Source organism: Nicotiana sylvestris, chromosome 10, assembly GCF_000393655.2.
Source record: "Nicotiana sylvestris chromosome 10, ASM39365v2, whole genome shotgun sequence".
NCBI classification, from domain to species: domain Eukaryota; kingdom Viridiplantae; phylum Streptophyta; class Magnoliopsida; order Solanales; family Solanaceae; genus Nicotiana; species Nicotiana sylvestris.
This window is the reverse complement of record NC_091066.1, coordinates 105,010,685-105,023,779: the sequence shown is the minus strand read 5'-3', so window position 1 is coordinate 105,023,779 and position 13,095 is coordinate 105,010,685. Positions and strand designations below refer to the sequence as shown.

Here is a 13,095-nt window from a genome sequence, read left to right as displayed (position 1 = left end):
GCGTACTTTCACGTACGGAAACATGGGGTGTAACACGTTACGCATTCATCAATGATTCTTTTATTATCATTTAAGAGGAGCTTGATCCTAAGATCTAGTTTCCCTAGGTAAAGCTATAAATAGCAGGCTAAGCAACCATTGTAAGGACACGAAACTTTCTGCGTACAAAAGCTTTATTTTATTACTTTTCCTCTTAATTAAACAATTTTATTTGCATTTTATCGTTACTTTCACTTTTATCTTCGGAGGCATTGCGTTCGAAGCCAGGCTTGTCATCTTTTTCATTTCTAACTGCTAGTCTCAATTTTAATCATATTTCTTTATCGCTTTTGGATTAAATCAATTTGTTGGTTTATAAACCACGTAATAAATTTAATATACCATTTTACGGGTAAACGTCTTAATTGTTTGTATGATAAAAAAACAAATATAACCGCACTAGGCTTACTTTAGATTGTTTTCATTTTTGGATTTTATTTTTAAGTAAACAATGCTGGGGTACAAAAAAAAAATGAGTTGCTTCTGGAGAGAATAAAGTTGTACTGATAGATTGTTATCTACCCTTCCATGTCATTTGACCGATGTGCTAAAAGATCGCCAAACACAATAAGGAGAACAAATGCTGAGAGAACTGGCATCAATTCTATGATCAGATCCAGTAAATGAGATTATCTAACTTCCTAAAACTACTTTTTTCTCCGTCATGCCCTAAGAAAATGTTCCCCTCTTACAATTCCGCTCTACATCAGTTTTTGAGTCACCAAAAAAAATCGGAAGAAGTTCAAAAATAGCCAGATTTACAAGTGGTTATTCAAAAATAGTCATAATTTCAAAAGTAACTGTAATTTAGTCACTTTTCATGTAAAGATAAATCTGAACGAAAATAATGTTCAAAATCCGAAAAGAACTCCAGCATAGAGCCTATAAAGTATACCGGTCCAGCATAATATGCTGAAAGTTCATACGTAGGTGCACCGAACTCCAATATATTATGCTGGATCGGTCTTTATTGCAGCAAAATAGTGGTTATTTTTCAATAACTTGACAAACGCTAGCTATTTTTGAATGATCAGTTCGAAAACTGGCTAGTCCATGCTATTTTCAATCAACAAAGATAACCTCACAAAAATAAATTGATGACCGCTTTACCAGGGTAACAAAAAACAAAATTACATCTATGGTACATTACCAGTGACGGGCTTTGCATTGTTATCTTAATTAAGCATTATATCTTGGCTTTCTACCTGTCTCTTTTTCTTCCTCCAGCATCCATTACAGCTAACCAATTAAAGTACACCAATTAAAGAGAAGCAAATCACATAAAACACTCACAAGGGAAAGAAAAAAAGTTCAATACCATGACCTATCATAATATATATATATATATATATATATATATATATATATATATATATATATATATATATATATATATATATAAGAGAAGCGTTTAATCCTACACAGAACTATTATTCCTAAGACAAAGCAGCTAAGTATAGCAAAGTCAACCTTCACTTCTACAACTTCAACATCAGAACCCTCCATTGAAATCTCAGTTAACAGCTTGCCATGTATCCAATGGATTAGTGATGTTTCATACGGAAAGATCTAGATTCTTGCAAAAGTAAGACAAACCACCGCAAGTTTCGTATGCTTTATCACTCATGTAGTAAATAAATAATGCAATAAGTGAATCTCTTCATGAAACTAATTTCTAGAGTTCCTTCTCGAACAACACTAGAAAGAATTCGTTGGGTTTGTTGTTGTTGTCGTCGTCTTCTCGAACAACAGATTTTACTGAGCTGAATCTCTAACTCTGTCCCCAGACCTGTAGCACTGAGACCTAAACCGGAGTTCGTATCTCGTTACAGTTCCATCTAGCTAAGGACAGAGAGGATCTGTGAATCCTTCCTTCCTGCATATCTGGTTTCACTTTCAGCTAGTTAATGACAGAGCAGAACTTTGGGATCATTGTGACAGCAAGTTAAGTGATAGGCTATAATTATGTATTTTAGTCGATTATTACATTCCAATTTACTGCACTTCAGTTGAGTTTGCGTTTAATCGCTAGTGTTTTGCACTAATTGTGTATTTTATATGTCTTGTAGGAGTGATTCCGAGCTATGTAGATGTTATGGAATGAATTCAAATGATTTGGAGCTTTGAAGTCTGAGTAAAAGCCTAAGTAATTAAGCCGGGATCGTGTTCGGGATCAATGGATGATGGTTAAGAACGAACGAAGAATCGAGTAGGCATATTGCGCACTGTCTAGTAAAATGCACATAACTTTTCGCTAAAAACTCCATTTATGCTCCACAATATATGGTTCGAAAGCTAATTCAAAGAGCTACAACTTTTATGTTTTAGGTTTTTCCAAATTCCAAACGGTCCGCGGTCGAATCTGCGGCAGCGGACAGAACACTAAGCAAAATCCGTAGTCAGGTCCGCGGTTGAATCCGCGGCCGCGGACGTCCTGTCCGGGAAAAGTGTCCTTTTTTGCGTAGGAGAAGGTGTAATTGTTTGGGCCCAATCCTACTTGGTATATATACATGAAAAAACAGTATTTTGAGTACCTTTGACATACCTTTGACATACTTTTGACATAATTTAGACCTAAGGAGGCTAAGGAGGCCGGAGATTCGACCTAAGGAGGCAAGAACACACTAGGAGCAAGGCGGGGAATTCCTCTACGAGTTTTTCACTTCTTTCTTCCTATTTCCGTTATTGGTTATGAATTCTAGTATTCTAGTTTTACATACTATTATGAATAGCTAATTTGTTATCTAGGGTTTTGATGGAGCCTATTGGAGGATTATTTTCCTATTACGTTAATATAGATTTGCCTTAGTATTTTCTCTATTTATTCAACTACGTTATTATTGTGGTTGGTTGAAGAGCTCTCAATCGACATTTAGTGTGTATTACTTGGGAGAGAGTGCATATTTAGGTAGTTGTTGAACAACATCACTCCTAACGTATATGAAGGATCAATACGGAGGGTCTAAAGGTAGGACTACGGATAACGAAACCTTGGGTGTGATCCGAGTCAGCCGTACTTAATGCCAGCTAGCGTAATTCGGGAGAATATGTCTAGTAAATTGTGATAGTTACTCGGGAGAGAATTACGACACTCAAAGCACTCATGATCAGTAGAGAAGACTTAGGCAAATTTATAGAATACGTAGCGGAAAGGATTTAATAGGGGAAATCATAACTCTAGACCTCCTTAATCTTGTCTCTAACCCTTAGTATCTTTAGTTGTTAATTTACTATTTTAATTGTTTAGTTAATTAGTTAAACACAAGAATCTTAATATCTATAAGTTAAGAATTATTCAAGTTTGTCTTCTTGGTGATAGTGAACAGCTATAGCTAAGCCTTAGTTCTCTGTGGGATTTGACTCCGAACTTGTAAACCGGATTATATTTGCAATGACCGCTTAGTCCTTTTTATAAGGCATAATTGGGCATAATCATTAAGTATCAGCATTGGACTGTCAAACACTACTGTACTAATTAAGCACTTATTAACTTTAATTGTTACATTTGCTGGTATGATTCCTTCACCATCTTGAAGCTAACTTATGGTTCAAGAATAGCTACAAAATACAGCAGGGAGAAATGTGCAAGCCCAGTAGCTGGACATGGCTTCTCATTCCTGCTAGTTTGAAGGAGAAGGCAATACCTTAGGTCAAGCAAAGAAAACGTCGAGCAGTGTAGAGGGGAAAAAGAAAAGAAAAAGGAAGCAGCAGCAAAACAATTATCGCAAATATAGAAAGGATTAAGTTGCAGAAGTGGAGCAGAAAACAATAGAAGAAGGGGGGAATACCATTCAGTTTTCATAGAAACCCACCTTTCACAATGGATCAAGACAACACAATCAATCAAAACATAGCATCATTCATATATTTGCTCAAGAAACTGGATACAGTGTAACACTTACAAGTAGTACAACATAGTTGAATGATCACCTGAAGGCGAATGATAATAAGCTGGAAATAATTACTCACTTGGCAAAATGACTCATTGAAATTTATCAGACTTCAGACTAGCCGTTCTGATCAATTGGAAAAATTCGATGAAAATAGATTGTTCTAGCAGAGTTTTTCCTGTACCCAAAATTGAACTGCTCTGTTATTAGTTACGGTTCTTGCTTAATGAGGAGTTCCTTCTTTGATCTTGGATAAGGAATTAAAGACACACTTAGACCACATGAACTTCTGATACACACCTAGACTAAAAATAAGCTAACAGTTTACTAGAATTAGAACAGAGAATTTACAAAATTAGAATAGACATAAATTAACTTAAACACAGCTTCTGAGGCACGGAGAAGTTTTGCTGATCGTCGTGAACCCATAACCTCACTATAGACCTCCAACAGCTACTCTCTATCAGCTACTAGCTTCTGCATCACGTAGGGATGTAGAAATATCAGGTTACACCTTAAAAAAAGGTAAGAAGTAAGGCCTAGAATATGAGAACCCAATTTGTGCTTGCACATTCTACTTTCTAATTACCACAATATCTGACCAATAATCAGAAAAATGTGCAGAAGAAGAACAACTACTACGTCTCAGTCCAAGCAAGATGGGGAATCAAAAGATTGTGTCACGTGTCTAAAGAAAACTTTTAAACCTGTATCATTACTCGTATTACCACGATATAATATGCCAGAAAGTCCACTTTAGGATCAAAGAAATACATTAAGATCTGATACTACCTGGACAAAAAACTAATTGTTCAGACAAGCTTCTTTCCTTCTTTTTCCATCTTACATTTCTGTCTAAAGCAAAAGAAATACATAGAAGGGATAATTGTGCTTTTATTGTGGCAAATTCTAATTTTGATTTCTGGCATACTTGACACTTGAAACATTTAGATCCTTTTATTAATAATACCGTCAGCTATTGGTCCCCTCCATTACCAAATTTCTGCAAATGAAAAAGATATTATCGTAAAAAAAAAAAGGTACCAAAAATTCTCCAAGGCATAAAATGAGTAATCTCACGATTTAATAATTTAAAAACACTGAATCTTGAAACATTTATCTGTAGTAGGACTAATAATTGAGGGACCATAACTGCAACCTTGCACCACAGGAACTTTTAGATACTATACATAAATTTAAACTAAAAATTTTTGGGAACAAATTCAAAATCTAGAACAGTAAGAAAAAGTTAAGAGAAGAATGATTGTACATCCTACCTCCTTGCACTTCTGCTGAATGAAATGAACAGGTTGGGGTCAGCCCAAACCTCTCCCACCAACACTTGGTAGCTTTGACCCCAAAAAAAAAAAGGAAAGAGATTGTACAGAGGAAGTGAATTGTGCAAAGCTCTAACGCTATTGAACCCTAATATCTCCATCACACACCCAAGTTAATAGCAGAGATAAGACTGTCAGATACTGAAACAGCCAGCAGAGATTGAATTGAATTGCAATGGCACAGCTCCAGCACCTTAATATTCATATCATACTGAGCAGGAAAGTAAGCTCGAGTAAGAGCTCCTAACAGGAAAGAGGAGATAGAAGAAGACAACATGGGTTGGTTTTTTTTTTTTTTTGGTTGGGGGAGGGAGGGGGGGGGTACGGAGGTTTAAACTCTAATCTTTCGCGAATCTCCTATCTTTACACCTTAATAGCTTGTCTTTGATCTTTCACTATAAAGTAAACGACATATAGAGGTCAACCCTTAGAGCAAGGAGTTCATTTTTCAATTCAATCCATTAATCTTTCTCTAAGTCTAAGGAGCAGCTGTCCTAATTGAAGAATGGAATTTTCTCGACAGCCTCTGATGCATTCCTTAGTTTCTCTCTTTTTGTTTTCTTTTTTACCAGTACAAGCCCGCATGCATCAACTATTCACACATAATAAGCACCCTTCTTCTCTGGTTTGCATCAGATAGACTTAAAGGTGTTAGGTAACTCCTTTGCATTCGATCATCATTATTTCAAAATCAACCCGCCTTTAGCCCCCCACAGAATAAAACAGATTAGTGGCCGATCAAAACAAATCTATGAAACAGTTATAATATGGTTGAACATTAAGTGTTGATAGGATGAACTAAGTTAGGATTAACATTTATATAATTAAATAGATATTGAACATCTAGTGCTTCTATAAAAAGAAATTCACGAACAAATACAATATGAAATCTATGTAAAAAATTTGAAGGGCTGCTATCTGAGCCAGAAAGGCTGACACTCACGTCTCTCTCATTTCTAGTGATTTTGCCAAATGCCATTGTAGGACGAAGGAAACTTACAAGTTAAAATCTCACTAAAGAAGCAGTAAAATGCCACTAGGGAGAAAAGAAGCACTTCATCTTCCCATGACCTGCTGCAGAACAATGAAGATCCAAGTGCAGAAAGGTACGTGAAGCCTACACATTAGTTTAAGAAAACTTGGATTTCCTTTCGTACTGTAAAATTCAAGAACTTAAGACGCTTATCGGCTCTTTGACTTTTGCAGGTCCAACAGCTGCTCAAGTGACACCAAAGACCACCTGTCCTCTACTTGTGCAAATACCTTCTGATTGAGAGAATCTATAATAATGCTGATTTTACCAAAACCATATATCTGATGACCATCTTGCATTCGCCCCGGCTTAAGCTGGAACAACAAATCATTCTGTTGTGCATAAACTTCAATAACTCTTTTCAAGTTCATCTCATCCCCGCCACCTGTACCGTCCATTTGGATTCCACTGTTCGAGCCCACAGAAGGACGGGATTGAGATTGCGCTGCTGCTTTTTTCTGAGTCTCAAACTGCCTTTGTTCAAGAACCCTAAGATAACGTATGTTCTCCCTCAAACCAGGTTCAGCCACCTCTGAGCCTTCAACAGCCTGGTTCATCATGTCTAGACCGACATTAAGTCGATAGCGAACGTGTTCATTTGCCAGAAGTTCAGGTGGAATAAGTTCCTTCCAACCCAAATACCATTTTGTCACTTCTTCAAAGTTCGGGTTTTTTGAGCATAACCAGTGATACAAAACTACTTCCCACTTGTTGAAGAATATATCCAGTATTGGAAGCATGTGATGGATGGGAATAGCAGTAGCCCAAGTACGGACCCAATAGAACTGATCAAGGTTCTGATTTGCTGGATTTATTTGGAATTCATGCATTACATTTAACAACTTTGGAACAATAAATCTGACCATCAGTTTTTCCCAGTTAATTGTATCAAACACGGTCTTCCAAGGAGACAATATGTAGTACGCAGACATATCACTTGGGTGCCAAGCATGCAGTACACTTTCCAATCTGTTACGTATAGTGTGATAGCAGCTTTCCAACCTTTGACCCAATAAGGGCAGCCATGGATGAACCCAGGAATGAATTGGAATTGTTTCTCGACGTGGATCCCAGGAGTCCACAGCAGCTGATAACTTGGGCAAGACAATGTTTTCCAGTATTGTCTGAAGGACTACAGGAGGCAACAGCTTCTCCCAGGACTCCAAAAAACGAAGCATTGGTTCAGGGTCCCTTGCCTGCCAGTTATTGGTGCCGGATATTCTAATGGCAGGGAAAACAACTTCCATGAATATTTGAGTATAAGGAGATGCAGCATCAGAGATAGTAAAAATGTCATCCCCTTGCAAAAGATACTTCCACCTGGAAACCACCTCCATTCCATGTGTTGGAGTTTGAAGTGGATCCCATCCTTGAAAAACACGTATAAATAAAGGCTGAGCATATGAGCATGCTATGCTTGACAAGTTGCAGAGTTTGTATTCCTCAGAATACTGCTGCTGCAAATCTGCAAATGCTGCTGCAAGGGAGTCTAGGTTCAGAGTACCAGATGTGCTCTCTTCCCCAATCCGGTCCAATACACTGACAATCTCTTCCATATTATCAAGCTGCCTTTTCTGGCGAGCTGCCTCAGCTTGGAACTTCTCCTTCTCCTTCTGCAAAGCAACAACTGTTTCTCTCTCATTTCTTAAATCACTGTCAATTTTTTGTATGTCGAGTTCCGCCAAATCCACAATCAACCTAATATTATGCTGAAGTTCAGGCATTGGAACATCATTTTCCCTTGCTTTATCTTCAGCGTTCAAGTTCTCCAGATTCGTCAAGACTCGAACCTGTGGACCCCTCATATCAAAGACCTTCTGAACAACTTCCAGGCCCTGCTCCTGCTTTTTGGCTAACAACTCTTCAGCTGTAATGTAAACCTTCTTTAGTTTTTTAGCTTGTTTTGACCAAAGCTTCTCTTTTGAGTGGCCTTCCACAGGTTGAGCAGGACGAGCAACAGGCTTTCCCTCTGATTCTTGAAGAGTTGGTGCACTAGTCTCCTTATAGTCGTTGAAGCCCATTCCCATATTCTTGGGCCTAAGCTTTGCCTCGACTGGAGCCAAAATTCCTTGCTCATTTTTTCCCAACCCACCTCCCTTATAACCCATCTTCTCAAGCAACTTCATCCCAATCCCCTTGGTATGCTTCTCAAAGCCACCAACATCACCACCAGGTTCCCTTCTCCCTGATTCAGATGATTTCTTGGCCAACATAGACTTCTCCTTTTCCCTTTCTTTCTCACGTCTTAGGGCACCTTCTTTAATCATCCTCCCAAAAGCAGTGGGCAGAAAGTTTTCCTCTTCAATTTCAATCTGGGCCTGTGTTTTGGTGTATCCATCAGCAGCAATATTCTTCGAGGAACTAGTACCAAATCCAAGGCCAACAGATGCTCCGGATCCCAAACCTTTGCTCTCTTCGGACATTTTCTGGTTCTTCTCCTCTTTGAAATTGCGATCTATTTCTTGGTCGGGCATGACAGTTCCAGTTGAAACAAAGTTGACAGGTTTGGTAAGGTCAGCCTTCGTGGAAAGGCCTTTTTTCCGCTTCTTGAAGGATCCCTCATAGTCAGAGTCACTATCGTCGGAAGCAAAAACACCATAGAGGACATCATCCTTGGTTTGAACACGCTTCTTTTCTTTGCGCTTCCGGTAGTAGAACTCACCACTGATCCACTGACCATCTTCAAAATCGTTCTCCATGCCAAACCTTTCCATTTCCTGATGATCATCCATGTGGTGGAACTGCAGAAAACATGATTATACAGTGTCAGACCGCCTACAAAACAATGATCTCTATACTGGAAATTCAAAATCGGAGGCAAATCTTTGTGGAAGCCTTGAATGAGGCAAAACCATTAAAAGTTATAAAAGGTAATTGGTAACATAACCAATTAACCAATGCAACAGGCAATCCTTGGGGGACAAAAAAAATTGTTAATTAGAAGATTCTTTCCATAATGAATTTTCCTAAGACCCTAACATAGATAAAATGCCCCTTGGATACAATATTTCTTTCCTGATAAAAAATATTAATCATCAAGTTCTCTAGGACATTGTTGATATACCAAGTAGCTGGACATGAAGAGATTATACTTCAGAAGAATTGGGTAATTGACCTAAAGTTTGTAACTTCATCCCAAAAACTCAAAACTGACAATATAAATATAAGCATTTCATCTCTTGTAGCCTTATCTTTCCCTTCCCAAACGCCCTTTCAGAGTAATCTCAGCAGATCAATCAGTAATACTGATGAGCAGATTAACGCACCCCAAAATGGCCTCCAAGGCCCAAGCTGAGTGCTTTCTAAGAATATTCAAACACAATTAAGAAATTCAGACAGCAAAAGACAATTAAGACATTCTTACAGCAAAAAGACAAACAGCACATGCTCCCCAAAGAAATCAGACAGATGCAGCCAAAAAATGAGTTATCATCATGGAGCATTAATCTCAATCACTACAGAAACCAAAATTTGAAAACGCTGCACAATTAATTTATGCAGAAAAGTGCAAGTTACAAACCAATTGAACCCTAATGTGCGATTCCAAGCTACAAAAACCGTGGACTATGCCATTACATGATATTATCCAAAAAGGGAAAAAACAGAAAATAAAAGATAAAATGATGTGAATTAAGCGCAAAAAGAAAAAGGAAGATCAAACACCACATGCTCCTTGAATGTATCGGACCAACATAGAAAATACAAAAGTTAGCACCCAGCATCAGTCTGAGCCACATAAAAACTAATATTTCCGGGGAAAAAAGACCTAATGAGGATTGATTTCCCACCAACTCTATGCATACAACTGCAAGAACATGACAAATAAACCCTAAAGTACAATATCTAGCTCGAACAATCAAAATTAAGCTGTTACCAAATCTCATCCAAAAAGAACAAGAACATAAATAAAGAGAAGCTAAAAAATGATTCTATTTCTATATCAATAAAAAGTAAGCCCGAATTAACTTAAACAAAAGGAAAAGAAGAAACAATACCTTGAGGGAAAACCAATTGCAGGGGCAAACAAATCACAGCAACTCAGCGTGAAACCAGAGGAAAGATTCTCGTTTTACCGTGTAGCAAACTCAAGAACCCTAGAATCATATGATTTTTCGATAGAACAAGCTCAAACCTCAAAACCCTAGAGAGAGGAAGGAGGAGCAAATGAAGCGGCGGTCTTAGAGAGAGAGTCAGAGAGATTTATGGCAATCCGTTTACTTATTATACGAAAATAGAAAAAGGAACGAAGGGACTTTTCAAAGTCGGTGATGAGGTTTTCTTTAAACGAAAATAGAGTGGGACTTTTCACTTCAATTCAGAAACATATTCAACAAAAGAAACATTCAAAGAAAGAAAATAGAAATTAGGGGAATTTAACAGAACAATAAGAAATATCAGTGGAGAAGTATACCTTTGGTATCCACACGGAGGCTAATAAGAGGAATGACAGTCGAGAAATTGAGGGCGGAGGTAGTACGGCGACCGGAAGATGGAAATGAAGATTTAGGGTGCAGTTGGAGTTGCCTCACGTCTAGGGGAATGTCATGAATAGGGCGCGATCCCACCTAACGTCCACTTAGACAAATCCACGAGTGAAACTACAACTTAATTACCCCTTTTTAATTACCCACAAGCGAAAATAAAAGTTCCTTTTTAGAAAAAACGAAATAAGATCTCATGCAACTATAGATACTCTTTTTTTCAATAAAATACCAGCGTAATAAATACATTCACTATAATAATGACAGTAATAATAAGCACATCAGTAAGTAAATGTTAAAAGCCCCGAAAACCCAATGCGACAAGTGTATGAACAATCTAGAAAATATACAAAATTAATACAATTATTGTATGAAAGGTAATAGACAGAAATAATAAACAAGGCATAGGGAGACCCCGGTGCTGCAAATCGTAACAATGCAAGCAGCTCACCACTAAGACTCTGTAAAAGGTCGACGTGTGACCACTGGTACTACCTGTCTCAATACCTGCTTATTTCGTGCAAAAGTGTAGCATGAGTACGAAAAACAACGCGTACCGAGTAAGTATCTAGTCTAACCTCGAAAAAGTAGTGATGAGGGATCGACTTGACACTTACTAGAGGTCAAATAATAATATAAATACATAAAGTAGACATGGTGAGTGTACAAGTAGCAACGAAGCAAATAAATGTAACTACAGTAATTCCACACAGGAGTCTATATCAAATCACTAAACATATCATAACCGGTCGTGAAGGCGCTAACTCAATTGTTACCAAACCAAATCCAGTTCCAATTATTAAGCATGAAGCTGACGAGACGAAGGCCCGATCCCTTAGGAATAGTGGTATTCAGTATTGTCGAGGCGAACGGTCTGATCCCATAAGAATAGTATTACCAACTTGCCGAGGCGAAAGGCCTGATCCCATAAGAGTAGTGTTACCATCCTGTTGAGGAGAACGGCCTGATCCCATAAGAGTAATTTATTTCACTGCCGAGGCGAATGGCCGGATCCCATAAGAGTGGAGAAATTTACCTCGCTCGTGGAAACATTTGCGAGAGGAAAAGACATGGATCTATAGTGTATCAAGTACTCCCAATTTTTCTAAAGTAAGAGACTAAGTTTATATCTTTAATTAAAATCCTCAATCTCAGTCCTAATCAAGATAATTAATACACACGATATGCATAAAATAGCAAAATTAAAGGCATAATGCGAATTTAAGTCTACTCGGACATATTGTGAATATAGCTATGTCGGGCTCTCGTCACCTCGTGCATATGTAGCTCCCCTCAACAAGTAGCACACAATAATTAATACACCTAAGGGGAAAAGTTTACACTTATAAGGTTAGGCAAGAGACTTACCTCGGTTCCAAGTCCCCAATCCGGTTCTTCAACCTCACTAGAACTCCTCAAACGACGTCGAGGACTGAGAAACTAACCAAAAGTTCTATAAACTACATAAATATATGCTCAAAAGTTTATAATTTATCTATTAGAGTAATTATCCAACCTAATTTGGAAGATTCCTAAAATTCACCCCAAACCTACATGTCCGAATTCTGAAATTTTTCGAATATAAATGTTACTCTTGACCTCACGAACTCAAATATATAATTTATTTCCAATTATATAATAAATTGTTCTCAAATCTTACTTTCACCAAACCCTATATTCCAACAAAATCTCACTATTTTTCCTTTAATCTCACGTTAAATCTACCCATAATTCGTGCATTTAACTCAAGAATTGATATGGATCACTTACCTCTTGATGTTGAGGAAACTCCTCCACAAAATGCTCTCAAAATCGCCCAAGACAAAGTGGGAAATGAGAGAAAAGAGACTAAGTTTCGTAATAAAAACCAAGTATGTCTGGTGATCTCTTCTTCGCGATCGCGGAAGAAGCCTCACGATTGCGAAGGCATAACTGGCCCAGGTAGTGAAGTCCTTCTTCGCGAACGCGAAGGAAGTCTTGCAACCGCAAAGGCTTGCCCAGCCTGAGCTTCACGAACGTGGTCAATCCTTCGCGAACGTGAAGAGGAAACATAACTGACCCATCCCAAGTACTTTGTTCTACACGAACGCGGGCCGTTATACGCGAATGTGAAGGCTACCAGTCCCAGACCTTCGCAAACGGGGCCCTATAAATGCGAATGCGAAGGGTAAAATGCCCAGCCCCAATTCCTTCTCCGCAAACGCGACTCCACCTCTGCGTTCGCGAAGAAGGGAACAAGAACCGGCAACATCATATTTTTAGACTTAGCTCTGGGTGGTCCGAAATTCACTCGAGCCATTTGGGACCCCGACCAA

General features: G+C 38.2%; 1 protein-coding gene across 5 annotated transcripts; it reads right to left on the bottom strand.

The window, feature by feature from the left end:
* Window positions 1-3,878: 3,878 nt before the first annotated feature.
* LOC104247344 (septin and tuftelin-interacting protein 1 homolog 1) lies at window positions 3,879-10,875 on the bottom strand. Of its 5 annotated transcripts, none has more exons than XR_011402876.1 (4): window positions 10,711-10,875; window positions 10,295-10,440; window positions 6,267-9,040; window positions 3,879-4,443 (listed from the first exon to the last, which is right to left on the bottom strand). XR_011402876.1 is itself a non-coding variant. In XM_009803328.2 (3 exons), exon 3 carries the CDS (start codon window positions 9,029-9,031, stop codon window positions 6,449-6,451), a length of 2,583 nt encoding a protein of 860 aa, XP_009801630.1. In that variant the 5' UTR covers window positions 9,032-9,040; window positions 10,295-10,440; window positions 10,711-10,875; the 3' UTR covers window positions 6,070-6,448. The 5 variants fall into 5 exon arrangements, 2 of the variants coding, with proteins under 2 accessions (XP_009801630.1, XP_009801632.1); XR_716193.2 differs by having other exon boundaries at window positions 3,879-4,406; XR_716192.2 differs by lacking the exon at window positions 3,879-4,443 and adding an exon at window positions 4,619-4,932.
* Window positions 10,876-13,095: the final 2,220 nt, after the last annotated feature.

What these genes read in the sequence shown, in the direction of transcription:
- LOC104247344 (XM_009803328.2), bottom strand. Translation starts at nt 9,031, where the DNA reads ATGGATGATCATCAGGAAATGGAAAGGTTTGGCATGGAGAACGATTTT.